The sequence below is a fragment of the Scardinius erythrophthalmus genome (assembly GCF_964197995.2).
Source record: "Scardinius erythrophthalmus genome assembly, chromosome: 2".
Taxonomy (NCBI): Eukaryota; Metazoa; Chordata; class Actinopteri; order Cypriniformes; family Leuciscidae; genus Scardinius; species Scardinius erythrophthalmus.
Window position 1 is genome coordinate 35,681,469 of NC_138222.1, and position 27,414 is coordinate 35,708,882.

Genomic DNA, 27,414 nt, shown 5'->3' on the forward strand with positions numbered 1-27,414 from the left:
AGGAAAATGTTTTAAGCATCAAAAGGCAAGAAAAATCAACATTTAGACAGTGCATTCATAATCAGAATAATGTCTACAGTGGAAATATGAGAAAATATAATATGAAGTACATAAAAAACATACTTTGGAGATCATATAATCATATTGACTGAGGGTACAGAAAACAGATGTACAGTAGAAGTGTGTGTCAATATGAGCAATAAAAGGAAAAGTGTTCTATGCACTGTATCTTTGGAAGGGTGAAAAACAAGTAAATATGCACTGATAGTTTATCTTTCATCACTGTCTGAAATTACAACACAAGACTAAAGTAGTCCTCTCCTTTGGCACAACCTCAACATGCTTTGAAGTATCAAAGGCGTGCTGAATGACTTGCCTGCTGAACAGTGAGGCAACATGTGTCATTTAGGCTTTTTTCTTCCTCAAGAACTGTGCTTATCTATTCAGTCATTTGGATATGGAGTGAGAGAACACATTGAACAAAACAAACAAGTGGAAAGAACTGTCAAAAGTCAAAAGTCACAATAGCATTTGAAACAAGCTGAAATTATGATGGTCATTATGTTTTGGTTAGAAGATTAAGATTCTCGGGGCACTTATTAATTAGAAACGAATGGTGATTTACATATGGAATAACCCAAACATACTTTACATTACATTATTGGTTCACCATGTGGAGAACTTTATCAAACCTCAAGGTGCTAGATGAACAGAACATTGCAAAATTGTTGCCCTCAAATTGACTGTATCAGGAAGACTGTTTAAGTCTGCATTGAAGAGATAATATTCGGAAGCCACAAATAAAAACTAACCAAACTCAAACTCGGGGCATAGTGCAGGGAGTTGGGAGGGTGTTGCCCTACGGTAGACGTGGAAAGCCCCCAATTATGTGATAATTCTAGTGAGCGGTTTGGGACATATTTATATTCCTTGCTCAGAGACCTTTTGCATTTACGACATTTCACCACAAACACATTCCACCAACCCAAGGCAAACGTCAGCCTCCATCATTCAGTCATTCATTCACTCAATCACATGATTAATGTGGGACTTGTGAGGAAGTCTTTGGGCTTTAAACTCCCACTTTAAATGAGATGAGTTAATTACCCTCTCTCTGGATGTTTGTGTATATATGGGGGGGTTCAACATTAATGATAACGATAATAAATCCACTCAGTGAAAACACTAATTTTCTTTAAAGATTTATAATTTATGCTTTTAACAGTTAGGGGGTCAAAATAAGCAATCAAACAGCCTGAGGCTATCCAGATGACTGTCAGCTCTTAATAAGTTTCCTTTTTCCACTGTGGTGTGTTTTCAACAGAATTAAACCCCACATGCTGCACAGGTGAGATATCACTGCAAACTTCAGTATACTGTGTGTGTGTGTGGGCTGTGGGGAGGGGGGTGGGCTATAGCACAGCTCTTCCCTCACATCCACCCACCAAGAGCACAAGGTCTCATGCTTTAGGAGCTATAATTTTAATCGCTGACCCTATGTGTGAAATCAGCAGGTGACAGAGAGGAAAATGAGGCAGGCTTGTCTCTGGAGGTACAGGAGACTCTCAGGCACAGCAGGGTCGGCACAGCTCTGTGTGTTAATCTCTCCTGGGCTACAATTTATGGCCATTATGGCAGTCTATTTTCAGCCCCTGTGATGGATTCTGCTCAATTATTGGCCATTATGGGGACGAGATGGCTTCGCAAGTGTGTTGCAGATTGCTGGGCACCACTGCGACATTCAAGTGAAATCCACTTGGCACACAGAGCAAGTCCTTACAGACTACGAGAGCGAGTGCAAAGCATCAAGACTTATTATTATATGTCGTATAAGTGGATGAGGTATGCTGATGGGCAGGGAGTAACATGTGACCAAAGAGACAAATAGTAAAAGCATCACTATTGGCGCTATTGATCCACCACACGCCATCACCAAATTTATGTCACTGTAGTTTGTTGGTTTGCGCTCAACATGATCGCAGAGATGTTCCTCCAGCGCAGGTCGGTCCCAGAATTTATCCTCTGCAGTTTGAGCTCAGCCAGGCTAAATGACAATAAACATTTCCAACAAGCCATCCGCAGAAACAGCAAAGACCTGTGCTGTGGGAGGACCCTTCAGACAGGTTAATCAAACCGCCTGATCGATTACTCTCAGCTGCCAGGAGATTTATAGGAAATCCTTTGTGAGGTCCAAAGCATGAGGTAATGTAGCACTTAGCAAATGAAATAAAAAAGACGCAAAAGCACACAGTGATTTGTATTTCATTTTCAATGGACATGTTCTAACTATTTCACCTTCCGTCTTTACAAAGGCTGTTTTCTTTTTTCACATATTTATTTAGTCAGCAGCAATGACACAACAATAACACAATAACATTAATGTCTCAACCTTTTGATTAGCTCCCATCTCAGTTGGTTGATGATGCATGTTGTATTATAGTGCCATTATAATATTAAAGTTCTAATAGAAGGAAGCACAGGAAATAATTTGAACTCTCAGCTATGGATCAAGTAAAATGTCATTCATTCATGATTCATTCCTATTTCATTCATTCATTCCAACTAAGTCATCCAAACGAGAGCTTTTGTGCTGTGTGTCTTAGAATTCTGAAAGCCAGATCAGGCAAACAGTCCAACATAACCTGGCTTGATTGGAAGCAGCACATTATGTCCTTTAAACAGAACCAATGCTTCTCAGCACAAAAGAGCAACAATCCTTGGGGAGTTTCTCCATTGTTGTTTCAAATTATTCAGTAATACATATCGCACTTTTCATCTCAAGCTTTAAAAACAAGCTCTCTCCTTAATTATCTTTTCTCACTTTGACGTGAACACATTCATATTCAGATTATGCCTGCCCCTTCTCTTTATGCAGAGATAAATTGATGGATTACTTCTTTTTCAAACTGTCTGTGCCTTGCAAAGTTTGCACAGAAGTTCAGCAAAGGTTTCCTATTTAAAACATCACAGAGCCCACAGCCCTTGTTTCTTAGGTCATCGGCACATTGAACAGCTTTTCTTTTAAAATACCACATAACAGGTAAAATAGTTCACATAGAAGAAAGTTAAATAGAAAGCTCTTTAAACCGGCATTTATAGAGAGGAAGAAAACAAAAAGAGTTCATGTTGAAAATGAAAGCTCATGCTAAGATCCATTTCGATGACAGTTGGAAGAAAGCAGCTTTTATGGAGAGACTTGACTGTCCTTTTTTTTTGTGGAAAACTGATTATTTACTTAAAAACACAAATGATGGGGATTGGGGAAGACAGTTTTTTGACTGAACACTCAGGGGATAAATTCCTCACAAATAAATTGCTCCATACCTTTGTCTGTGGCATTAAAGGCCATAGGCTGCACTTTTCTTGCACTAATCTCAAGAATGCATGAGTCTGTAGAAAAAAGTGTGATGGTTTCCCTCTGTCACACTAAGAGAAAAGGCAAATGTTCTTTTTAAAGACTTCCACTTTTATTGATGTGATGGGTGTTGAACATAGCCAGCTGTTCACACCTTGTGTATATACACAATTTATTGGACTCTCTAAATTATAAAATGTCCTTTTACACCATTACATTATGATCACAGGTGAAGATTCTTGTATGTGTGTGTCTTTCCCTCTTTAAGTTATTTTTTTACATCTAAGAATGACCTCTTTGAGACACCTGAGCTCATGATTCAGGTATGAACAAAGAAGCTTTGAGGAATTCAGCATCTGACGACAGCTCGACTCTCACTGTAGACAGTACATGTGTTTTAACCACTAATTGACCTTCTTCATTTAAAGTTAACCCTCTCTTGGGGGTCAAAAATGACAGATTTTTTACTATATTTTAGATAATGTTTTTTATTTAATATTTTGTATTTTTTCATTTTATGGTACTAAATTACATTTACGCTGTATTTTTGAGCAAATTTAATTTTGTTAAGTAAATCTGGAATGCTTTAGAGCAGTCTTAAGTTTGATCTCTTTTTCAAAGACGACACTTGGCAAATTATTGCTGAAGTGAAAAAAAAAGTGAACTTAAGTTACATAATATTATGTTTATTGTAATGAAAAATGCACAAAAATACTATTTTCAATTTTTATATGAAATAGTCTATGTATTTTCAAAAACACGTTTTACTCTAAAACAGCAAAAAAAAAAAAAAAAAAAAAAAAAAAAAAAAAATCAAAGCCATAAATCTAAATAAGTTGTGTTCCAAATTTGAGCTTGCTGATATCTCAAAAAATTTGCTTCATGGTAAAACATAGTAAAGTAATGTGTCGACCTAAAAAAAAAAAAATCTTCTTCGAATAGAAAATAAGGGCAGAAAAACTGTAACAAGTTATCCAAAGCAACCTTCATTCAAGGTAGGCCTATACATTATACCTGCATACACTGGCCATGTATGTTTTTCCCTCCAAACCAGTGCAACCCTGGCCTGCATCTAATTTAATTGGTCATCTCAATCACGCAGTCACCTGTCAAGAAATGTTCTGACTCTAATAAATAAACAAATAAATCATGGATGAATCTGAGAAAAAAATCATGCTGGCCATGCTCTGGTTTAAGTTTTTCCCAGTATAAAGATGAGGAGTGTGAATGTTGAAATTACAGTTTTTTTTATTTTTTATGATTTTTTTCTGGACATGAGCGTGTGCTTAGGTTGATGATGGGCTAACAAAAGAATAAATGTTCTGCACTCTTATTATACATTCTCTATATAATGCTTTTAACAAACACCATACACTTGACATTGTTGTTTCTAAATTTCTTTAGCCAAATAATTAGGCTATTAATGAGTGCAAATGAAAAATGAACATTCAGACCTCAGGTAGTAAATGTTTTTAAAAACGTATTTGTGCATTTTAAAAGCATTTCCACTATTCAATTCATCGTTCGTAATCAGGTAGGCTCAATCAGGACAATCAGGAAAATGAGATGAGTTCGTGGGAACGTCACACACACTGTGTTGAATGGAACTTCGTCGCATAGCGACCAAGTAAACAGTGTTTCTGTGGACAGCAATGCCGCGGGTGAGGTGCTTTTCTTTTCTTTACTCTTTTTGAGGATCCTCTCTGCGTTCTTAAGCTAGTATGAAAGGGTGACTTGTAAGGTTATCAAAATGCGTCGCTGCTTATTTTGCGCCTCATAATTTAAGAGAACGTTTGTCTTGTTTTTCCCGCTAGTCGACGAGCTTTTGCTAGATGTTATGGTTACTGTTCTGATTCCGTCAGTTGTATCAGTTGCCATGGTTAAACAATTGTACGCCATATCACCGACATTAGCAAATTCTTGTAAACTCTTTGTAGGCTAATCTTTGTGTTCATATCTCTGTGAGACGCAGACGCAGGTGTAAGATAAATGGACGCTGTAAAGTAAGTTAAACTGCATAATAGTGGCTCAAAATGCTACAATCGTGACCTTTTTATGAGGCTGGTGACTATAAAAATATTTTCAGCTTTAAAGAATTTTGTCCTGTTCATCAAATCATGTAATCATTATCATCACCATCATATTAATATAATCTACCATTGTTATGGTACTCATAAATCACTCGTTTATGACGCAACGTTCAATTTAACAACATGCAATCTTCTCATAAAATAGGATCTTGCAGTAAGACAGTCTCAAATTCCCAGACTCTCCATATAACGTTAAATATCACAGACTTAAGCGCAGCTCTTGAACACACAGTTTAAGTTTAAAGGTTTGTTTGACCTGGAATGAAAGCACTGGATTATAATAAGTTCTCAAGCTGGTAATGTTTCTTGGTTTTCCTATAGACCCTAACCCTAATGGCCAAGTAAAAAAAAAAAAACACAGATAATTGGTCTATCATTAGCATTGTTATTCATTGATCACTCGTCAAAGGCAAAAGACAGATAAGTATCAGACCATTTCTCACATATTTAAGAGCCCTTTATTATTCACAATAATCCACATTATATCCAATGTAATATAATTGTATAATAATTGTAAAGAGCAGGTAAACCAGTTTAGACTACTGATCTATAAAGAAGCATGTTTCTATTTTGATGGAAGTCTACTGTATAATTCACAAATATTTCATTATAGTACTGTGGATTTACTAGGGCTCTTAAATGTGAGAAATGGACTGATATTTTATTATCTGCCTTCTTAACTGAGTTTGACAGCTCAATGTTCCTTAGGGATCTGGCTGTAAAGCAGAGAGCAGGAGACTGACTCTAGCAGCTGTAGCACTACAGGACCATATCACACGAAGCTTTCCTATTCAAAACATTCCCCATAACCTCCCCTTATCAGACACTTCATGTCCTGCTGGCTATGGAGCTGCACATTTTAGTAGGAGGCACAAAGACCACAACACAAGGCAGAGAGTCAGATATCCTGAGTGGACACCAGGACAAGAGAGAGAGTATGTGCTGGATCATTCCCCTCCACCTCTGACTCTTGGTAGGCTGTGATCATGGTGCTTCATTCTGAAATTTTGCTGAAAGCTCACAGTGACTAATATGCAGTTGTTGATGATGATGCAGCCCAGAGGATGGGTCTGGTGGCAGCTCCCTCAAGAAGACTAACAGCAGAGGAGTGGGCAGAGGTCAAAGCCAGGTCCATCCAGGAGGGAGACTCAACCCTACCCTGTGTGATATGCAGGGAGGAGTTTCGTCTACAACCACAGGTAACTGCCCCTCAGAGGCATCATGCACATTCACATGCCACCTTAGATTTGAGCCAAGTGGAATTTGAATGCAACTTCCAGAAGGCAAAATATAAATATATTTACATTTGATTAAGTTCCACGGTTATTATAGGTACAAAATTAATAGTGCCCCAAAGTCGTTGCCTTTTGGTATACATTTTAAAGCCAAATATATGCCATTTAGCCTACATGATTATTAGTGGGGGAGTCCAAACTAAATTTTATCAAATCTTAATATGTCAGCACAATACAACCAAAGAATTTTAGCATTTAATGAATTGATATCATCATTGCTATCTATATGTGTTGTTATATATCCATTTAAATGTCAGCCTTTTGTGAGAATGACTTTTGGCTGAACTCATGCACTCGGGAATCTGTATCGAAGACGTTAAAGATTACAGAGAGAGAACAACCTCTGATTCACAAAATGTAGGCTACTTCCAAATACAAATAAGATGCAGTTTAGTCTTGTGGTGTCCAATGCTGATTATTCAAATTTATGTGTTTCTATACGCTAAAGAATATGTGGAAGACTGAAATTATGACTTACTGTAGGCTACTAGTGCAAAGTGCCTGTGCAAAATCAGTTTTTGTGTGTGTTTTTAGTAATTGTTGGTTCAGTGTGTTTGAGTGCTTATTGTTATACAATTACACAGCAAAAGTTAAGAGACATTTTTATTTGTGCATGGTAGAAAGCAAATACTGATACTGACATAATGACATACAATAAATATGGAAAATTGAACTACACGTTTGAGGGAGCAGGCTACACAGTGAACTCAGAGAAAACGCTATGCTTGAGCAAACAGTTTGTGAATAGGCTTAGGCTACTACAAATGATGTCCGTGAAAGAGACTGTGAACGCATTGAATAGGATATGTTTAGTTGGTGAATAGCATAGGCTACTAGTACACAGTAGCGATGACGTTAAGCGCACCAGAATAAAATATAATATTCAGAAATAAACAGTGTAGCTGACTTACAGATTCAGTTAACATCCACAAATGAATAAGCGTGACGATTCAGGGAGCAGGCTACACAGTGAACTCAGAGAAAATGCTACTTAAGCTCCGCTGCTTTCTTCGACCCTCTCTGTCTCTGGTCCTGCGCTGTTGCTCACTCAGTGTGCATTGTGGAGAGGGGGAGTGGCCTCTGGTCCTGCGCTGTGCTCACTCAGAGTCAGTGTGAGAGGGGGAGTGGCCTCTGGTCCTGTGCTGTGCTCACTCAGAGTAAGTGTGAAAGGGGGAGTGGCCTCAGGTCCTGTGCTGTGCTCACTCAGAGTCAGTGTGAGAGGGGGAGTGGCCTCTGGTCCTGTGCTGTGCTCACTCAGAGTCAGTGTGAGAGGGGGAGTGGCCTCTGGTCCTGTGCTGTGCTCACTCAGTGTCAGTGTGAGAGGGGGAGTGGCCTCTGGTCCTGCGCTGTGCTCACTCAGAGTCAGTGTGAGAGGGGGAGTGGCCTCTGGTCCAGTGCTGTGCTCACTCAGAGTCAGTGTGAGAGGGGGAGTGGCCTCTGGTCCTGCGCTGTGCTCACTCAGAGTCAGTGTGAGAGGGGGAGTGGCCTCTGGTCCTGTGCTGTGCTCACTCAGAGTCAGTGTGAGAGGGGGAGTGGCCTCTGGTCCTGCGCTGTGCTCACTCAGTGTCAGTGTGAGAGAGGGAGTGGCCCCTGGTCCTGTGCTGTGCTCACTCAGTGTCAGTGTGAGAGGGGGAGTGGCCTCTGGTCCTGCGCTGTGCTCACTCAGAGTCAGTGTGAGAGGGGGAGTGGCCTCTGGTCCTGTGCTGTGCTCACTCAGAGTAAGTGTGAGAGGGGGAGTGGCCTCTGGTCCTGTGCTGTGCTCACTCAGAGTTAGTGTGAGAGGGGGAGTGGCCTCTGTCCTGTGCTTTGCTCACTCAGAGTCAGTGTGAGAGGGGGAGTGACCTCTGGTCCTGTGCTGTGCTCACTCAGAGTCAGTGTGAGAGGGGGAGTGGCCTCTGGTCCTGCGCTGTGCTCACTCAGAGTCAGTGTGACCGGGGGAGTGGCCTCTGGTCCTGTGCTGTGCTCACTCAGAGTAAGTGTGAAAGGGGGAGTGGCCTCTGGTCCTGTGCTGTGCTCACTCAGAGTCAGTGTGAGAGGGGGAGTGGCCTCTGGTCCTGTGCTGTGCTCACTCAGAGTCAGTGTGAGAGGGGGAGTGGCCTCTGGTCCTGTGCTGTGCTCACTCAGTGTGCAGTGTGGAGAGGGGGAGTGGCCTCTGGTCCTGTGCTGTGCTCACTCAGTGTCAGTGTGAGAGGGGGAGTGGCCTCTGGTCCTGCGCTGTGCTCACTCAGAGTCAGTGTGAGAGGGGGAGTGGCCTCTGGTCCAGTGCTGTGCTCACTCAGAGTCAGTGTGAGAGGGGGAGTGGCCTCTGGTCCTGCGCTGTGCTCACTCAGAGTCAGTGTGAGAGGGGGAGTGGCCTCTGGTCCAGTGCTGTGCTCACTCAGAGTCAGTGTGAGAGGGGGAGTGGCCTCTGGTCCTGCGCTGTGCTCACTCAGAGTCAGTGTGAGAGGGGGAGTGGCCTCTGGTCCTGCGCTGTGCTCACTCAGAGTCAGTGTGAGAGGGGGAGTGGCCTCTGGTCCTGCGCTGTGCTCACTCAGTGTCAGTGTGAGAGGGGGAGTGGCCTCTGGTCCTGTGCTGTGCTCACTCAGTGTCAGTGTGAGAGGGGGAGTGGCCTCTGGTCCTGCGCTGTGCTCACTCAGAGTCAGTGTGAGAGGGGGAGTGGCCTCTGGTCCTGTGCTGTGCTCACTCAGAGTAAGTGTGAGAGGGGGAGTGGCCTCTGGTCCTGTGCTGTGCTCACTCAGAGTTAGTGTGAGAGGGGGAGTGGCCTCTGTCCTGTGCTTTGCTCACTCAGAGTCAGTGTGAGAGGGGGAGTGGCCTCTGGTCCTGTGCTGTGCTCACTCAGAGTCAGTGTGAGAGGGGGAGTGGCCTCTGGTCCTGCGCTGTGCTCACTCAGTGTGCAGTGTGGAGAGGGGAGTGGCCTCTGGTCCTGTGCTGTGCTCACTCAGTGTCAGTGTGAGAGGGGGAGTGGCCTCTGGTCCTGCGCTGTGCTCACTCAGAGTCAGTGTGAGAGGGGGAGTGGCCTCTGGTCCAGTGCTGTGCTCACTCAGAGTCAGTGTGAGCGGGGGAGTGGCCTCTGGTCCTGCGCTGTGCTCACTCAGAGTCAGTGTGAGAGGGGGAGTGGCCTCTGGTCCTGTGCTGTGCTCACTCAGTGTCAATGTGAGAGGGGGAGTGGCCTCTGGTCCTGTGCTGTGCTCACTCAGTGTCAGTGTGAGAGGGGGAGTGGCCTCTGGTCCTGCGCTGTGCTCACTCAGAGTCAGTGTGAGAGGGGGAGTGGCCTCTGGTCCTGTGCTGTGCTCACTCAGAGTAAGTGTGAGAGGGGGAGTGGCCTCTGGTCCTGCGCTGTGCTCACTCAGTGTGCAGTGTGGAGAGGGGGAGTGGCCTCTGGTCCTGTGCTGTGCTCACTCAGTGTAAGTGTGAGAGGGGGAGTGGCCTCTGGTCCTGTGCTGTGCTCACTCAGTGTCAGTGTGAGAGGGGGAGTGGCCTCTGGTCCTGCGCTGTGCTCACTCAGAGTCAGTGTGAGAGGGGGAGTGGCCTCTGGTCCTGTGCTGTGCTCACTCAGAGTCAGTGTGAGAGGGGGAGTGGCCTCTGGTCCTGCGCTGTGCTCACTCAGTGTGCAGTGTGGAGAGGGGGAGTGGCCTCTGGTCCTCTGCTGTGCTCACTCAGTGTCAGTGTGAGAGGGGGAGTGGCCTCTGGTCCTGCGCTGTGCTCACTCAGAGTCAGTGTGAGAGGGGGAGTGGCCTCTGGTCCAGTGCTGTGCTCACTCAGAGTCAGTGTGAGAGGGGGAGTGGCCTCTGGTCCTGCGCTGTGCTCACTCAGTGTGCAGTGTGGAGAGGGGGAGTGGCCTCTGGTCCTGTGCTGTGCTCACTTAGTGTCAGTGTGGAGAGGGGGAGTGGCCTCTGGTCCTGCGCTTGCTCAGTCAGTGTGCAGTGTGAGAGGGGGAGTGGCCTCTGGTCCTGCGCTGTGCTCACTCAGTGTGAGTGTGAGAGGGGGAGTGGCCTCTGGTCCTGTGCTGTGCTCACTCAGAGTAAGTGTGAGAGGGGGAGTGGCCTCTGGTCCTGTGCTGTGCTCACTCAGAGTCAGTGTGAGAGGGGGAGTGGCCTCTGGTCCAGTGCTGTGCTCAATCAGAGTCAGTGTGAGAGGGGGAGTGGCCTCTGGTCCTGCGCTTGCTCAGTCAGTGTGCAGTGTGAGAGGGAGAGTGGCCTCTGGTCCTGTGCTGTGCTCACTCAGAGTCAGTGTGAGAGGGGGAGTGGCCTCTGGTCCTGTGCTGTGCTCACTCTGTATGAGTGTGAGAGGGGGAGTGGCCTCTGGTTCTGTGCTGTGCTCACTCAGTGTGCAGTATGGAGAGGGGGAGTGGCCTCTGGTCCAGTGCTGTGCTCACTCAGAGTCAGTGTGAGAGGGGGAGTGGCCTCTGGTCCTGCGCTGTGCTCACTCAGTGTGCAGTGTGGAAAGGGGGAGTGGCCTCTGGTCCTGCGCTTGCTCAGTCAGTGTGCAGTGTGAGAGGGAGAGTGGCCTCTGGTCCTGTGCTGTGCTCACTCAGAGTCAGTGTGAGAGGGGGAGTGGCCTCTGGTCCTGTGCTGTGCTCACTCTGTATGAGTGTGAGAGGGGGAGTGGCCTCTGGTCCTGTGCTGTGCTCACTCAGAGTCAGTGTGAGAGGGGGAGTGGCCTCTGGTCCAGTGCTGTGCTCACTCAGAGTCAGTGTGAGAGGGGGAGTGGCCTCTGGTCCTGCGCTGTGCTCACTCAGAGTCAGTGTGAGAGGGGGAGTGCTCACTCAGTGTGCAGTGTGGAGAGGGGGAGTGGCCTCTGGTCCTGCGCTTGCTCAGTCAGTGTGCAGTGTGAGAGGGGGAGTGGCCTCTGGTCCTGCGCTGTTCTCACTCAGTGTGAGTGTGAGAGGGGGAGTGGCCTCTGGTCCTGCGCTGTGCTCACTCAGTGTGAGTGTGAAAGGGTGAATGGCCTCTGGTCCTGTGCTGTGCTCACTCAGTGTCAGTGTGAGAGGGGGAGTGGCTTCTGGTCCTGTGCTGTGCTCACTCAGTGTGCAGTGTGGAAAGGGGGAGTGGCCTCTGGTCCTGCGCTTGCTCAGTCAGTGTGCAGTGTGAGAGGGAGAGTGGCCTCTGGTCCTGTGCTGTGCTCACTCAGAGTCAGTGTGAGAGGGGGAGTGGCCTCTGGTCCTGTGCTGTGCTCACTCTGTATGAGTGTGAGAGGGGGAGTGGCCTCTGGTTCTGTGCTGTGCTCACTCAGTGTGCAGTATGGAGAGGGGGAGTGGCCTCTGGTCCAGTGCTGTGCTCACTCAGAGTCAGTGTGAGAGGGGGAGTGGCCTCTGGTCCTGTGCTGTGCTCACTCAGTGTCAATGTGAGAGGGGGAGTGGCCTCTGGTCCTGTGCTGTGCTCACTCAGTGTCAGTGTGAGAGGGGGAGTGGCCTCTGGTCCTGCGCTGTGCTCACTCAGAGTCAGTGTGAGAGGGGGAGTGGCCTCTGGTCCTGTGCTGTGCTCACTCAGAGTAAGTGTGAGAGGGGGAGTGGCCTCTGGTCCTGCGCTGTGCTCACTCAGTGTGCAGTGTGGAGAGGGGGAGTGGCCTCTGGTCCTGTGCTGTGCTCACTCAGTGTCAGTGTGAGAGGGGGAGTGGCCTCTGGTCCTGTGCTGTGCTCACTCAGTGTCAGTGTGAGAGGGGGAGTGGCCTCTGGTCCTGCGCTGTGCTCACTCAGAGTCAGTGTGAGAGGGGGAGTGGCCTCTGGTCCTGTGCTGTGCTCACTCAGAGTCAGTGTGAGAGGGGGAGTGGCCTCTGGTCCTGCGCTGTGCTCACTCAGTGTGCAGTGTGGAGAGGGGGAGTGGCCTCTGGTCCTCTGCTGTGCTCACTCAGTGTCAGTGTGAGAGGGGGAGTGGCCTCTGGTCCTGCGCTGTGCTCACTCAGAGTCAGTGTGAGAGGGGGAGTGGCCTCTGGTCCAGTGCTGTGCTCACTCAGAGTCAATGTGAGAGGGGGAGTGGCCTCTGGTCCTGCGCTGTGCTCACTCAGAGTCAGTGTGAGAGGGGGAGTGGCCTCTGGTCCAGTGCTGTGCTCACTCAGAGTCAGTGTGAGAGGGGGAGTGGCCTCTGGTCCTGCGCTGTGCTCACTCAGTGTGCAGTGTGGAGAGGGGGAGTGGCCTCTGGTCCTGTGCTGTGCTCACTTAGTGTCAGTGTGGAGAGGGGGAGTGGCCTCTGGTCCTGCGCTTGCTCAGTCAGTGTGCAGTGTGAGAGGGGGAGTGGCCTCTGGTCCTGCGCTGTGCTCACTCAGTGTGAGTGTGAGAGGGGGAGTGGCCTCTGGTCCTGTGCTGTGCTCACTCAGAGTAAGTGTGAGAGGGGGAGTGGCCTCTGGTCCTGTGCTGTGCTCACTCAGAGTCAGTGTGAGAGGGGGAGTGGCCTCTGGTCCAGTGCTGTGCTCAATCAGAGTCAGTGTGAGAGGGGGAGTGGCCTCTGGTCCTGCGCTTGCTCAGTCAGTGTGCAGTGTGAGAGGGAGAGTGGCCTCTGGTCCTGTGCTGTGCTCACTCAGAGTCAGTGTGAGAGGGGGAGTGGCCTCTGGTCCTGTGCTGTGCTCACTCTGTATGAGTGTGAGAGGGGGAGTGGCCTCTGGTTCTGTGCTGTGCTCACTCAGTGTGCAGTATGGAGAGGGGGAGTGGCCTCTGGTCCAGTGCTGTGCTCACTCAGAGTCAGTGTGAGAGGGGGAGTGGCCTCTGGTCCTGCGCTGTGCTCACTCAGTGTGCAGTGTGGAAAGGGGGAGTGGCCTCTGGTCCTGCGCTTGCTCAGTCAGTGTGCAGTGTGAGAGGGAGAGTGGCCTCTGGTCCTGTGCTGTGCTCACTCAGAGTCAGTGTGAGAGGGGGAGTGGCCTCTGGTCCTGTGCTGTGCTCACTCTGTATGAGTGTGAGAGGGGGAGTGGCCTCTGGTCCTGTGCTGTGCTCACTCAGAGTCAGTGTGAGAGGGGGAGTGGCCTCTGGTCCAGTGCTGTGCTCACTCAGAGTCAGTGTGAGAGGGGGAGTGGCCTCTGGTCCTGCGCTGTGCTCACTCAGAGTCAGTGTGAGAGGGGGAGTGCTCACTCAGTGTGCAGTGTGGAGAGGGGGAGTGGCCTCTGGTCCTGCGCTGTTCTCACTCAGTGTGAGTGTGAGAGGGGGAGTGGCCTCTGGTCCTGCGCTGTGCTCACTCAGTGTGAGTGTGAAAGGGTGAATGGCCTCTGGTCCTGTGCTGTGCTCACTCAGTGTCAGTGTGAGAGGGGGAGTGGCTTCTGGTCCTGTGCTGTGCTCACTCAGTGTGCAGTGTGGAAAGGGGGAGTGGCCTCTGGTCCTGCGCTTGCTCAGTCAGTGTGCAGTGTGAGAGGGAGAGTGGCCTCTGGTCCTGTGCTGTGCTCACTCAGAGTCAGTGTGAGAGGGGGAGTGGCCTCTGGTCCTGTGCTGTGCTCACTCTGTATGAGTGTGAGAGGGGGAGTGGCCTCTGGTTCTGTGCTGTGCTCACTCAGTGTGCAGTATGGAGAGGGGGAGTGGCCTCTGGTCCAGTGCTGTGCTCACTCAGAGTCAGTGTGAGAGGGGGAGTGGCCTCTGGTCCTGCGCTGTGCTCACTCAGTGTCAGTGTGAGAGGGGGAGTGGCCTCTGGTCCAGTGCTGTGCTCACTCAGAGTCAGTGTGAGAGGGGGAGTGGCCTCTAGGCCTGTGCTGTGCTCACTCAGTGTCAGTGTGAGAGGGGGAGTGGCCTCTGGTCCTGCGCTTTGCTCACTCAGTATGAGTGTGAGAGGGGGAGTGGCCTCTGGTCCTGCGCTGTGCTCACTCAGTGTGAGTGTGAAAGGGGGAGTGGCCTCTGGTCCTGTGCTGTGCTCACTCAGTGTCAGTGTGAGAGGGGGAGTGGCCTCTGGTCCTGTGCTGTGCTCACTCAGTGTGCAGTGTGGAGAGGGGGAGTGGCCTCTGGTCCTGCGCTTGCTCAGTCAGTGTGCAGTGTGAGAGGGGGAGTGGCCTCTGGTCCTGTGCTGTGCTCACTCAGAGTCAGTGTGAGAGGGGGAGTGGCCTCTGGTCCTGTGCTGTGCTCACTCAGTATGAGTGTGAGAGGGGGAGTGGCCTCTGGTCCTGCGCTTGCTCAGTCAGTGTGCAGTGTGAGAGGGGGAGTGGCCACTGGTCCTGTGCTGTGCTCACTCAGTGTGCAGTGTGGAGAGGGGGAGTGGCCTCTGGTCCTGCGCTGTGCTCACTCAGTGTGAGTGTGAGAGGGGGAGTGGCCTCTGGTCCTGTGCTGTGCTCACTCAGTGTGCAGTGTGGAGAGGGGGAGTGGCCTCTGGTCCTGCGCTGTGCTCACTCAGTGTGAGTGTGAGAGGGGGAGTGGCCTCTGGTCCTGCGCTGTGCTCACTCAGTGTGAGTGTGAAAGGGGGAATGGCCTCTGGTCCTGTGCTGTGCTCACTCAGTGTCAGTGTGAGAGGGGGAGTGGCTTCTGGTCCTGTGCTGTGCTCACTCAGTGTGCAGTGTGGAAAGGGGGAGTGGCCTCTGGTCCTGCGCTTGCTCAGTCAGTGTGCAGTGTGAGAGGGGGAGTGGCCTCTGGTCCTGTGCTGTGCTCACTCAGAGTCAGTGTGAGAGGGGGAGTGGCCTCTGGTCCTGTGCTGTGCTCACTCTGTATGAGTGTGAGAGGGGGAGTGGCCTCTGGTTCTGTGCTGTGCTCACTCAGTGTGCAGTATGGAGAGGGGGAGTGGCCTCTGGTCCTGCGCTTGCTCAGTCAGTGTGCAGTGTGGAGAGGGGGAGTGGCCTCTGGTCCAGCGCTGTGCTCACTCAGTGTCAGTGTGAGAGGGGGAGTGGCCTCTGGTCCTGTGCTGTGCTCACTCAGTGTCAGTGTGGAGAGGGGGAGTGGCCTCTGGTCCTGCGCTTGCTCAGTCAGTGTGCAGTGTGAGAGGGGGAGTGGCCTCTGGTCCTGCGCTGTGCTCACTCAGTGTCAGTGTGAGAGGGGGAGTGGCCTTTGGTCCTGCACTGTGTTCACTCAGTGTGCAGTGTGGAGAGGGGGAGTGGCCTCTGGTCCAGTGCTGTGCTCACTCAGTGTGCATTGTGGAGAGGGGGAGTGGCCTCTGGTCCTGCGCTGTGCTCACTCAGTGTCAGTGTGAGAGGGGGAGTGGCCTCTGGTCCTGCGCTGTGCTCACTCACTGTCAGTGTGAGAGGGGGAGTGGCCTCTGGCCCTGCGCTGTGCTCACTCAGTGTGTGAGAGGGGGAGTGGCCTCTGGTCCTGTGCTGTGCTCACTCAGTGTCAGTGTGAGAGGGGGAGTGGCCTCTGGTCCAGTGCTGTGCTCACTCAGAGTCAGTGTGAGAGGGGGAGTGGCTTCTGGTCCTGCGCTGTGCTCACTCAGTGTCAGTGTGAGAGGGGGAGTGGCCTCTGGTCCTGTGCTGTGCTCACTCAGTGTGCAGTGTGGAGAGGGGGAGTGGCCTCTGGTCCTGCGCTTGCTCACTCAGTGTCAGTGTGAGAGGGGGAGTGGCCTCTGGTCCTGTGCTGTGCTCACTCAGTGTGCAGTGTGGAGAGGGGGAGTGGCCTCTGGTCCTGCGCTTGCTCAGTCAGTGTGCAGTGTGAGAGGGGGAGTGGCCTCTGGTCCTGTGCTGTGCTCACTCAGAGTCAGTGTGAGAGGGGGAGTGGCCTCTGGTCTTGTGCTGTGCTCACTCAGTATTAGTGTGAGAGGGGGAGTGGCCTCTGGTCCTGCGCTTGCTCAGTCAGTGTTCAGTGTGAGAGGGGGAGTGGCCTCTGGTTCTGTGCTGTGCTCACTCAGTGTGCAGTGTGGAGAGGGGGAGTGGCCTCTGGTCCTGCGCTTGCTCAGTCAGTGTGCAGTGTGGAGAAGGGGAGTGGCCTCTGGTCCTGCGCTGTGCTCACTCAGTGTCAGTGTGAGAGGAGGAGTGGCCTCTGGTCCTGTGCTGTGCTCACTCAGTGTCAGTGTGGAGAGGGGGAGTGGCCTCTGGTCCTGCGCTTGCTCAGTCAGTGTGCAGTGTGAGAGGGGGAGTGGCCTCTGGTCCTGCGCTGTGCTCACTCAGTGTCAGTGTGAGAGGGGGAGTGGCCTTTGGTCCTGCACTGTGTTCACTCAGTGTGCAGTGTGGAGAGGGGGAGTGGCCTCTGGTCCAGTGCTGTGCTCACTCAGTGTGCATTGTGGAGAGGGGGAGTGGCCTCTGGTCCAGTGCTGTGCTCACTCAGAGTCAGTGTGGAGAGGGGGAGTGGCCTCTGGTCCTGTGCTGTGCTCACTCAGTGTCAGTGTGAGAGGGGGAGTGGCCTCTGGTCCTGTGCTGTGTTCACTCAGTGTGCTGTGTGGAGAGGGGGAGTGGCCTCTGGTCCAGTGCTGTGCTCACTCAGAGTCAGTGTGAGAGGGGGAGTGGCCTCTGGTCCTGTGCTGTGCTCACTCAGTGTCAGTGTGAGAGGGGGAGTGGCCTCTGGTCCTGCGCTGTGCTCACTCAGTGTCAGTGTGAGCGGGGGAGTGGCCTCTGTTCCTGCGCTGTGCTCACTCAGTGTCAGTGTGAGAGGGGGAGTGGCCTCTGGTCCTGTGCTGTGCTCACTCAGTGTCAGTGTGAGAGGGGGAGTGGCCTCTGGTCCTGCACTGTGTTCACTCAGTGTGCAGTGTGAGAGGGGGAGTGGCCTCTGGTCCAGTGCTTTGCTCACTCAGAGTCAGTGTGAGAGGGGGAGTGGCCTCTGGTCCTGTGCTGTGCTCACTCAGTGTCAGTGTGAGAGGGGGAGTGGACTCTGGTCCTGTGCTGTGCTCACTCAGTGTGGAGTGTGGAGAGGGGGAGTGGCCTCTGGTCCTGCGCTGTGCTCACTCAGTGTCAGTGTGAGAGGGGGAGTGGGCTCTGGCCCTGCGCTGTGTTCACTCAGTGTCAGTGTGAGAGGGGGAGTGGCCTCTGGTCCTGCGCTGTGCTCACTCAGTGTCAGTGTGAGAGGGGGAGTGGCCTCTGGTCCTGTGCTGTGCTCAACCATTGTCAGTGTGAGAGGGGGAGTGGCCTCTGGTCCTGCGCTGTGCTCACTCAGTGTCAGTGTGAGAGGGGGAGTGGCCTCTGGTCCTGTGCTGTGCTCACTCATTGTCAGTGTGAGAGGGGGAGTGGCCTCTGGTCCTGCGCTGTGCTCACTCAGTGTCAGTGTGAGAGGGGGAGTGGCCTCTGGTCCTGCACTGTGTTCACTCAGTGTGCAGTGTGAGAGGGGGAGTGGCCTCTGGTCCAGTGCTTTGCTCACTCAGAGTCAGTGTGAGAGGGGGAGTGGCCTCTGGTCCTGTGCTGTGCTCACTCAGTGTCAGTGTGAGAGGGGGAGTGGACTCTGGTCCTGTGCTGTGCTCACTCAGTGTGCAGTGTGGAGAGGGGGAGTGGCCTCTGGTCCTGCGCTGTGCTCACTCAGTGTCAGTGTGAGAGGGGGAGTGGGCTCTGGCCCTGCGCTGTGTTCACTCAGTGTGCTGTGTGGAGAGGGGGAGTGTTCTCTGGTCCAGTGCTGTGCTCACTCAGAGTCAGTGTGAGAGGGGGAGTGGCCTCTGGTCCTGTGCTGTGCTCACTCAGTGTCAGTGTGAGAGGGGGAGTGGCCTCTGGTCCAGTGCTGTGCTCACTCAGTGTGTGAGGGGAAGTGGCCTCTGGTCCTGCGCTGTGTTCACTCAGTGTGCTGTGTGGAGAGGGGGATTGGCCTCTGGTCCTGTGCTGTGCTCACTCAGTGTCAGTGTGAGAGGGGGAGTGGCCTCTGGTCCTGCGCTGTGCTCACTCAGTGTGCATTTTGGAGAGGGGGAGTGGCCTCTGGTCCTGCGCTGTGCTCACTCAGTGTCAGTGTGAGAGGGGGAGTGGCCTCTGGTCCTGCGCTGTGCTTACTCAGTGTCAGTGTGAGAGGGTGAGTGGCGCTGTGCTCACTCAGTGTGCATTGTGGAGAGGGGGAGTGGCCTCTGGTCCTGCACTGTGCTCACTCAGTGTCAGTGTGAGAGGGGGAGTGGCCTCTGGCCCTGCGCTGTGCTCACTCAGTGTGTGAGAGGGGGAGTGGCCTCTGGTCCAGTGCTGTGCTCACTCAGAGTCAGTATGAGAGGGGGAGTGGCCTCTGGTCCTGTGCTGTGCTCACTCAGTGTCAGTGTGAGAGGGGGAGTGGCCTCTGGTCCAGTGCTGTGCTCACTCAGTGTCAGTGTGAGAGGGGGAGTGGCCAGCGGCTAGAGTGGCAAAAGCCAATGTGTGCTTTTTTTACCAATATCTTTAACAATATCTTTTGCATTTCTAATCCGAACAACGCCAAACTTGGCACTGCACTTACTCGTGGCCGTAGCAACACCTGTCAAGTTTGAAATCCATCGGACTAACGGTTCGAGAGATATGCGAATAACAGACACACACATAAACACACACACACACACACGCAGCCAGACAGAAAGACGTTCCTGTAATTTATAGATAGATATAATATTCAGAAGTAAACAGCGTAGCTGACTTACAGATTCAGTTAACATCCACAAATGAATAAGCGCGACGATTGAGGGAGCAGGCTACACGGTGAACTCAGAAAAAACGCTACACTTGAGCAAACAGTTTGTGAACTGCACTTACTCGTGCCCGTAGCGAGACACCTGTCAAGTTTGAAATCCATCAGACTAACGGTTCAAGAGATATGCGAATAACAGACAGACACACAGACTGACAGACAGACGTTTCTGTAATTTATAGATAGATGTATTTTTATGTAGAATTTCACATGTATGAATAATCATATCATTCTATTCAAGCAGCATACACATAAATAGTATTTGTAAAACTTATTTTACCAGGGTTACACACCCAAAAAATTAAAATGATCCTATAATTTACTGACCCTAAAGCCATTCTAGTTGTATATGACTTTCTTCTTTCAGCCAAACACATTCGAAGTTATATTAAAAAATATCCTGGCTCTTCCAAGCTTTATAATGGGAGTGAATGGTACTTTGTTTTAAAGCCCAAAAAAGCGGATCCATCCATCCATCATAAAAGTAATCCATACGGCTCCAGGGGGTTAATAAAGGCCTTCTGAAGCGAAGCGATGTGTTTTTGTAAGAAAAATATCTATAATTATAACTTTATAAACTGTAATCACTAGCCTCATTAATTAGGAAGAAATAATATTTACTATATTAATATATAGTTCATATTAAATATTAGAATATTATTTTATAGTATTTATTATATTAATTTGAATTATGTATTCCTCAAAACAATTATTATTAGCACAGCCTCATTTCTGTTGTAGGGATGAAAACTAATAAGATACAAATACAATAAGGTGAGAAGAGACTTAAGTAGATCAGCACTAACATGAGTATTGAAAATAGTTGATTTGAGAAATATTAATATGATATGAAATATAAAGTTCTGAAGTATTACATTTGTCAGGGTTCGTACAAGGTGCTTGAAGTACTTGAATTTGACCTTTTGAAATTTAAGCCCTGAAAAAAACTTTGAAACCTGAAATTGATTTAAAAAAAACCCCACAAAAACAATCTTTTCACGCAAAATTAGCACTGCTTATGCTAAATGTCTCTTATCTATATGTTGTATAGATAAAGAGACATTTCGCATGGCTATGAGCATGATATTGCTCATATATTTCCAAGTATATGATACAGCTTTCATTCTTCAGGTCAATCATAAATTCATGTGAAAAAAAATTAGGTTGATCAAGGAAAGCGATATCTTTGTCATAGTATCCTTTCAATGGTTTAAGGGATAGTTCACCCAAAAATGAAAATTCTGTCAGTAATTACTCACCCTCATGTTGTTCCAACCCCGTAAGACCTTCGTTCATCTTTGGAACACAAATTAAGATATTTTTGATTAAATCTGAGCGCTGTCTCACTCCTCCATAGACTTCTAAGGGACTGAAACTTGCTGGCCCAGAAAAGTTATTAAAGAGATCGTTAATATAGTCCAAGTGACTACAGTGGCTTAATCTTAAGTTTATCAAGCGACGAGAATACTTTTTGCGTGCTAAAAACAAACAAAAATAACGACTTTATTCCACTATTCATTTCCTTCTCTCGAGAGTTAACGTAGTGTTTTTGCGCAGCGCGTCAGTGTTGCACGTCACCACGTAGGCTCAGTATTGACCGACGCTGGTCATGTGTGTGACGCGCTGCGCAAAAACACTACGTTAACTCACTCGAGGCCCAGAGAGAAGGAAATGAATAGTGGAATAAAGTCGCTATTTTTATTTGTTTTTAGCGCGCAAAAAGTATTCTCATCGCTTGATAAACTTAAGATTAAGCCACTGTGGTCACTTGGACTATATTAACGATCTCTTTAATAACTTTTCTGGGCCAGCAAGTTTCAGTCCCTTAGAAGTCTATGGAGGAGTGAGACAGCGCTCAGATTTAATCAAAAATATCTTAATTTGTGTTCCGAAGATGAACGAAGGTCTTACGGGGTTGGAACAACATGAGGGTGAGTAATTACTGACAGAAATTTCATTTTTGGGTGAACTATACCTTTAAGGGGATTTCCCATGACTGGGACAGCGCTGGACAATACTGTATCTCTATGAAGTGAAGCGTCAGATTCAGCTTCACCCGGAGCCACTTTGCTTGTCAGTTGCGCCTTATAAGGTGTTGTTCAAAGTTAAAATAATATCCTGGTTTACAACCTTGCTTTGTTCCAGAATGAATCAGTGTTTTTTTAATGAATGGTTTAACTCACTCTTAAAGTCCCTTGCTGCCACCTACTGGCATAACAACGTAACCTGCACTGAAGTAGTTGATCAGACAGTTTCTCAATACCAAGTATGTCAACATTATAATAGAGAATATTAATTATTGAACAATAATAGCCATTCTAAAATATATATTATTAAATAAGTTGAAACTTGTATTTTCGATACCTTATATCTGTAATTTGTAAATGTATAATATAACACATAATATAAATATATAAATGTAATAAAATCCTTAAAAAACAATATTTATACTGCAAACAAGTTATTAGATTGCAATATAATTGCATTGTTTGTAATTATTTACAAAGAAATCCTTTACTTTTTACAAATGAAATCCTATGTTTTCTTCTGTTATTACATCTTGTATAAGAAGTGTATGCCCACTTTCTATTGCTCTTCTATGCAATGAAACTTCTAGGGCTTTGTTAATGTTCCCAGTTGCCACCCACAGTCATTGCATATATTCACTGCACTTTATATATGCTCCTAGCTGGCGTTTCTGGTGGCTTACCATTCCAGAATAACCTTGCCACCTTGTTCAGTTCATTATCATGCAGTATTTATTGAGAACTCTTTTCAGCCTTCTACATTCTCACAGTACATTAAAGCACTGTTTTATGGCAGAGTTTAATAGGTATAGATATACCAGTGAACAATGTACAACACATGCTACATTTGGGAAAACATTATACTAGATGATTTTATAGAGTCGCTCCTTAACATAGTCAGGACAGCATGTTTAATGATTTTTCTTGTGATGTTTGTATAGGTCCTACTATCCTGTTCCCATATATTTCACAAAGTAAGTCACCACAGATCCTTCCAACATCATGAATTGTCATGGAGCTTTAATAACACCTTATGGGAATCACTCTGAGCGATGGTGATTTGGTGATTAGCCCATTTGTGCCACTAATTTCAGGTGTGTCTGAAGTCTTTTGAGAAGTTCTCAGGCAGGAAGAGCTGCCCGATGTGCAGGAAGGAGCAGTATGAGACAAGGGTGATCTATGATGGTGCTCGGCTCTATCGAGAAAAGTGTGCTCTCAGGTAAAGATGTAGAAGTTCATGAGGTTTGACAATCTACATTCATCTAAATAGCTCCCAGGTCTCTTAAATGAACTTGTAACTGTTTTCTTGTGTTTCAAAAATCTCAGAATACAGGCTTTCTGGCGTGGCTACCACGTTCGCAAATGGTACAGCAACATAAGGAAGCACGTACCCCCGAAAGACCAAAAATTGAGACGAAGATTCTTTGAAAAAAAGGTAACACTAATTGAGATATTTTGACATTGCTGATTGACACTTTGACACTCTTCTATTCAATAGCGTTTTTTAAGTTGATTAATTCGATTATTGTATTCATATATTTACACTTTTCTTGTTCGTCTGTAATTTTGTAATTTGTTATTGCTTATTCTGCAAAATGAAAATCCAAATGAAAAGAATTAATTTTCTACAAGATTTGTGAACAGTTTAAAAAAGAAGTCTTTTCCTGTAATTTTCCGTGGCGGTTTCATGCACCCTTTGACCCTTCAGAGTGCAGGATACTGATAGCAGGTGAAAGTGGTTAGAGGCTCTTGGTCAGGGACCTCACTGACACAGACGTCTATTCTTGCAGCCCCCTTATTATCCCACAGCCCAGGGAAAGCAAAGGTTGCCATCTAGTGAGGCAGCAACTGTCAAGTCTTGGTTACGGCTCTGGAGCTGACAGCAGGATTACAGAGTCCAAGCAATACAAGCCATATTCTGAAACTGCTTTGAGGAACAGAGTGTTCCGATTCTGTAACCCGTGACAGTATTGTATACCTTTGTGGGATGCCAAATCTATTTGAATATTTTCTCTTTTTTTACATTTGTCTGCTACTAGTAGCGTTCAGTTGTGATTGCTGAACAACTAGGCTAATATCCAAATGCTATCTCAGTAGTTTTTTGTATTCCCTAGGAATCAGACCCATAATCTTGGTGTTGCTAGTGCCATGATATAACATTGGCAAAATATTATGTGGATGTATTATTTTTGGCATGATACTTGTGAATGAGTTAATAGTATATTTCTAGTGCTTGTCTGAGTTTCTCTAGACCTTTGGCACACCAGGAAGCGGTTAACCAGCTAAACAATATGGAACAAAAGAGAGAAAGAATGTAGTATGCTTATCACTTTGCTTTTAGATAGGTTTTCAATCAACAAGTCGCTCTTTTTTTCTTCAGGTACCTCACTAAGTCAACATATTAGAAAGTTAAATTGGTGACATTAAGATTGATTGTACCTGCCCTCTCTTTTCCCTGAATGTGAAGAGGCAGAGTTCACATTGCCAAGTGTTGTTTGTCCTTCTTTAGGAAGGTCTACGTTTGAACTCTGTGGAACGCTTAACGTCTGTTTAATTACTGATCAAATACAGCTCTAAAGAAACCACTGATGTCATTCGGTGCAATAGCCGCCACAGGATGTGTGTGTGTGTGTGTACCTGTGCATGCTTAATCTTGCAGGTCAATTTCTGGGATTGTCCAAAAGTTTCCTTCATACATCCATTCATACTGCTATTGATCTGGCTGTTAACATCCTTTCATTGTCAGTGTAAGATTCAGAATTGATTTATGTTATGATGGAACATCAGTTTGCCTTGTCAAGTCTGACCAAAACCCATTTTCGTGTCATTTGTTTCCTTAATCAGTTTCAGGAGATGAACGACAGCTTGGTGCAGTCATGCAGCACAGACGTGGAAGCATTCCTGAACGATATCGATCGATCGGTGGCCATGAGCCACGACATCCTGCGCTGCTTCGACAACAAGTACACGAGTGTTTCTGAAATGGAGGATAAAGACTGGCTGGAAGCTCAAGAGAAGGTTAGGAATAATGCCGCTGCTCCTTCACCTACACCTACACATGCAGACGGAGACTGAAATACCAGAGTACCTTTATAAAAGAGCAGCTCGTCAATGCCTCTAATCCCACTCTGCAGTCGCTCCTCGGTCCTGCCCTTAGCCCGACATGCCGCCACCTGTCCCAAAACGCTCGAGCCGCACTGGCAGCACAGATGTTCCAATTCAACAGTATCAAACCCTCCATGAGATGATTGTTTACCTTGCTAATGAATGAGCAGAAATAATCCACTGTGTTTACTAAAAAACACAAGCTGTGTGGATAATGCACGCCTAGCCTTTCATTACATGCGAGCTGAAGAAAAGATTTGGCATTTCAGTGGGTCTCATTGTTATTGTGTTGAGGCAGCCAATGGCGGTGATCCACTAAAAAAGAAAATGCTCATTTTTTATCGTCTGGATGAGAGGTCGGGAGATAACTTGAGACTCAAACCTAGAGTTAGCAGAGTTCAAGTCAGAACCAACCCATTCCCACCCAGGCAAACAGAACGAACAATTATGAAACGTTCTTGTGCAAAGCAATTGGCCTTCGCTGAATAAAGGAAACTGACAGTCAGTTAATGATTATGGCTGCACACCTACCTTCTGTTAGACTCAACTGAATCTCAACTGTGATACGAGCAGCACACAGCGGTCATAAATCTGCTAATCATTTTCCCCTGATAATGTAACAGGAAAGCACTCTCACGGAACTGTGACATTTCAGAGGCCTAGAAAGCAAATGATTCGCTTGTTAACTCAAGGGAATAATAGAAGAATATAGTTTGATAATTAAATACCAAATAACATTAAACTACCGGTCAAACGATTTCTGTGTTTCTTTGAAAGAAGTCTCTTTCAGCTCACCAAGGCTGCATTTCAATAATACAGTAAAAACAGTAATACTGTGAGATATTATTTCAATTTTAAATAATTTTTTTCTATTTGAATAGATTTTAAATTGTATTTTTTTGTGTGTGATAAAGCTGAATTCTCAGCATCATCACTCCAGTCTTCAGAGTCACGTGCTCCTTCAGAAATCAGTCAATTTGCTGCTCAAGAAACATTTCAATGTTGAAAATAGTTTTATAATAATTTGGAAACCGTGATACAATTCCATTCAAAATGTTAAGCAGCAAAAACTGCGTTCAACATTGAAAATATTAAGATCCATTATTAATAATTGAGTACCATTAGTGATTGATAATAATTGAGCAGCAAGTGATAGTCAGTTTGAATTTTCAGTTGGGAATAAAAAAAAAATATGTAAATGGATATAGGTCAAAGGGCATTTGATCAATAGATGCATAGCAGCAATTCTGATCATCTTTGAATCTGAATAGCAACCGATTCAGTTGCACCTACTAATTGCTGGTGTCAGTGTCACAGTGGTTTCTTACCAGCATAAATCATCATGCATTTTGAATGGTTATAGTCTCTTAAACGTCAAGAATTGTCCCTGATAACACATTTTATGGGTAGTGGACAATTAATTTTCGATCCTATTAGACAATTGGTTAAATTTGCAAATGGATACTGGATGATATATATGATGTCGTTGACATTTTAGCACCTTCTTGAAAGCAACTGGATGGGTATATATGCATTTTAAGCATTATCACTGTAATTCTCACATGAATCATTAGCAGGCAGCATTACTGTTTGTTCTCACATACTTAGTCTGATTACTCACTGATAATGTTTTCCACTGGGAAGCTCTTTCCTGATACTGAAATTACTTTTTTGAATTACACAATCTCCTAAAAATTGACACTACAAATGATTATTTTTCTTGGTTCCACTAGGCTGTCCAGCGAGGCGTTCAGGACTGCCCCATTTGCCTGAACCGCTTGAGCTCACACAACGGCTCATCGAAGGAAGACAGAAACGTCCTATTATTGTCCTGTTCCCATCTCTTCCACAAACCCTGTCTGCAGGCCTATGAGCTTTTCTGCCAGGAGGTGAAACCCAAATGTCCTCTCTGCCGGTCACACTACGCTAAAATGCTTGTTTTGAATTGAAGCTCACTATATTTATTACGTAGTCTTGATGTTCCAGTGTATTTACTTAAAGAGACTAATTAAACTTCTCCTACATCAGTTAAAATGTGAATTTGTGGTTCTACATTATGATACAGTCCAAAAAAATTTAAATAAAATAAAAATTGTGTCAAAAACCACAAACTTTATTGTAAAACTGAAATTAAATACAAAGTAACCTAAAGATAATCTGAACATTTTGCTTCACAAACATATGCAATTAAACACTAACGGGAAAAAGAACATTCTGAAAATACATTCACACATGTAAAAGAATCAACAGGCAGAAACAGAAACAGAAAAGAATTAATCTTTCCCTTAGAGCTGAAAATGAGAATTCAAATGAGACCAGACATTGCACACCACAGACATTTAACCTATGATGAACAAACAAGTTGTTTTGGTGTGTAGACAGGCCACTGTCTAGTGAAACGCTGTCTCTCAGAGTTTGACAGATTGATGAACCAAAAATACCACAGCATCCTTGACGTAGTGTGTAGTTTAGTAGCTCAACAATGTCGTACAGACGATGGGATTGAGGATTGGAAAGAGAGATGAACAACTGAAGCAGAAAAACAGAGTATGGAATGAATAGGCTTCGTTTTCTTTCACAGTTACAGTGAGGAAAATAAGTATTTGAACACCCTGCTATTTTGCAAGTTCTCCCACTTGGAAATCATGGAGGGGTCTGAAATTGTCATCGTAGGTGCATGTCCACTGTGAGAGACATAATCTAAAAAAAAAAATCCAGAAATCACAATATATGATTTTTTAATTATTTATTTGTATGATACAGCTGCAAATAAGTATTTGAACACCTGTCTATCAGCTAGAATGCTGACCCTCAAAGACCTGTTAGTCTGCCTTTAAAATGTCCACCTCCACTCCATTTATTATCCTAAATTAGATGCACCTGTTTGAGGTTGTTAGCTGCATAAAGACACCTGTCCACCCCATACAATCAGTAAGAATCCAACTACTAACATGGCCAAGACCAAAGAGCTGTCCAAAGACACTAGAGACAAAATTGTACACCTCCACAAGGCTGGAAAGGGCTATGGGGAAATTGCCAAGCAGCTTGGTGAAAAAAGGTCCACTGTTGGAGCAATCATTAGAAAATGGAAGAAGCTAAACAT

The 27,414-nt window shown here is 46.8% G+C and overlaps 2 protein-coding genes across 5 annotated transcripts in view; one reads left to right on the forward strand and one right to left on the reverse strand.

The window, feature by feature from the left end:
• Positions 1–4,877: 4,877 nt before the first annotated feature.
• rnf32 (ring finger protein 32) lies at positions 4,878–26,565 on the forward strand. Its single transcript, XM_081359260.1, has 8 exons — positions 4,878–5,016; positions 6,154–6,418; positions 6,502–6,644; positions 22,148–22,180; positions 22,301–22,425; positions 22,533–22,641; positions 24,051–24,224; positions 26,045–26,565. The coding sequence occupies exons 1-8, from the start codon at positions 5,008–5,010 to the stop codon at positions 26,258–26,260; spliced, it is 1,074 nt and encodes a 357-aa protein (XP_081215386.1). The 5' UTR covers positions 4,878–5,007; the 3' UTR covers positions 26,261–26,565.
• The window catches only part of lmbr1 (limb development membrane protein 1), a 39,487-nt gene continuing 38,471 nt past the window's right edge, over positions 26,399–27,414 (reverse strand). For 3 of the 4 annotated variants that reach the window (XR_014029682.1, XR_014029683.1, XR_014029684.1), the window contains exon 19: positions 26,406–26,840. The gene's annotated coding sequence lies outside the window, so the exon portion shown is untranslated. Of the gene's footprint in view, positions 26,841–27,414 lie in introns of all 4 variants that reach the window. The other variant, XM_081359259.1, reaches the window with a different exon arrangement.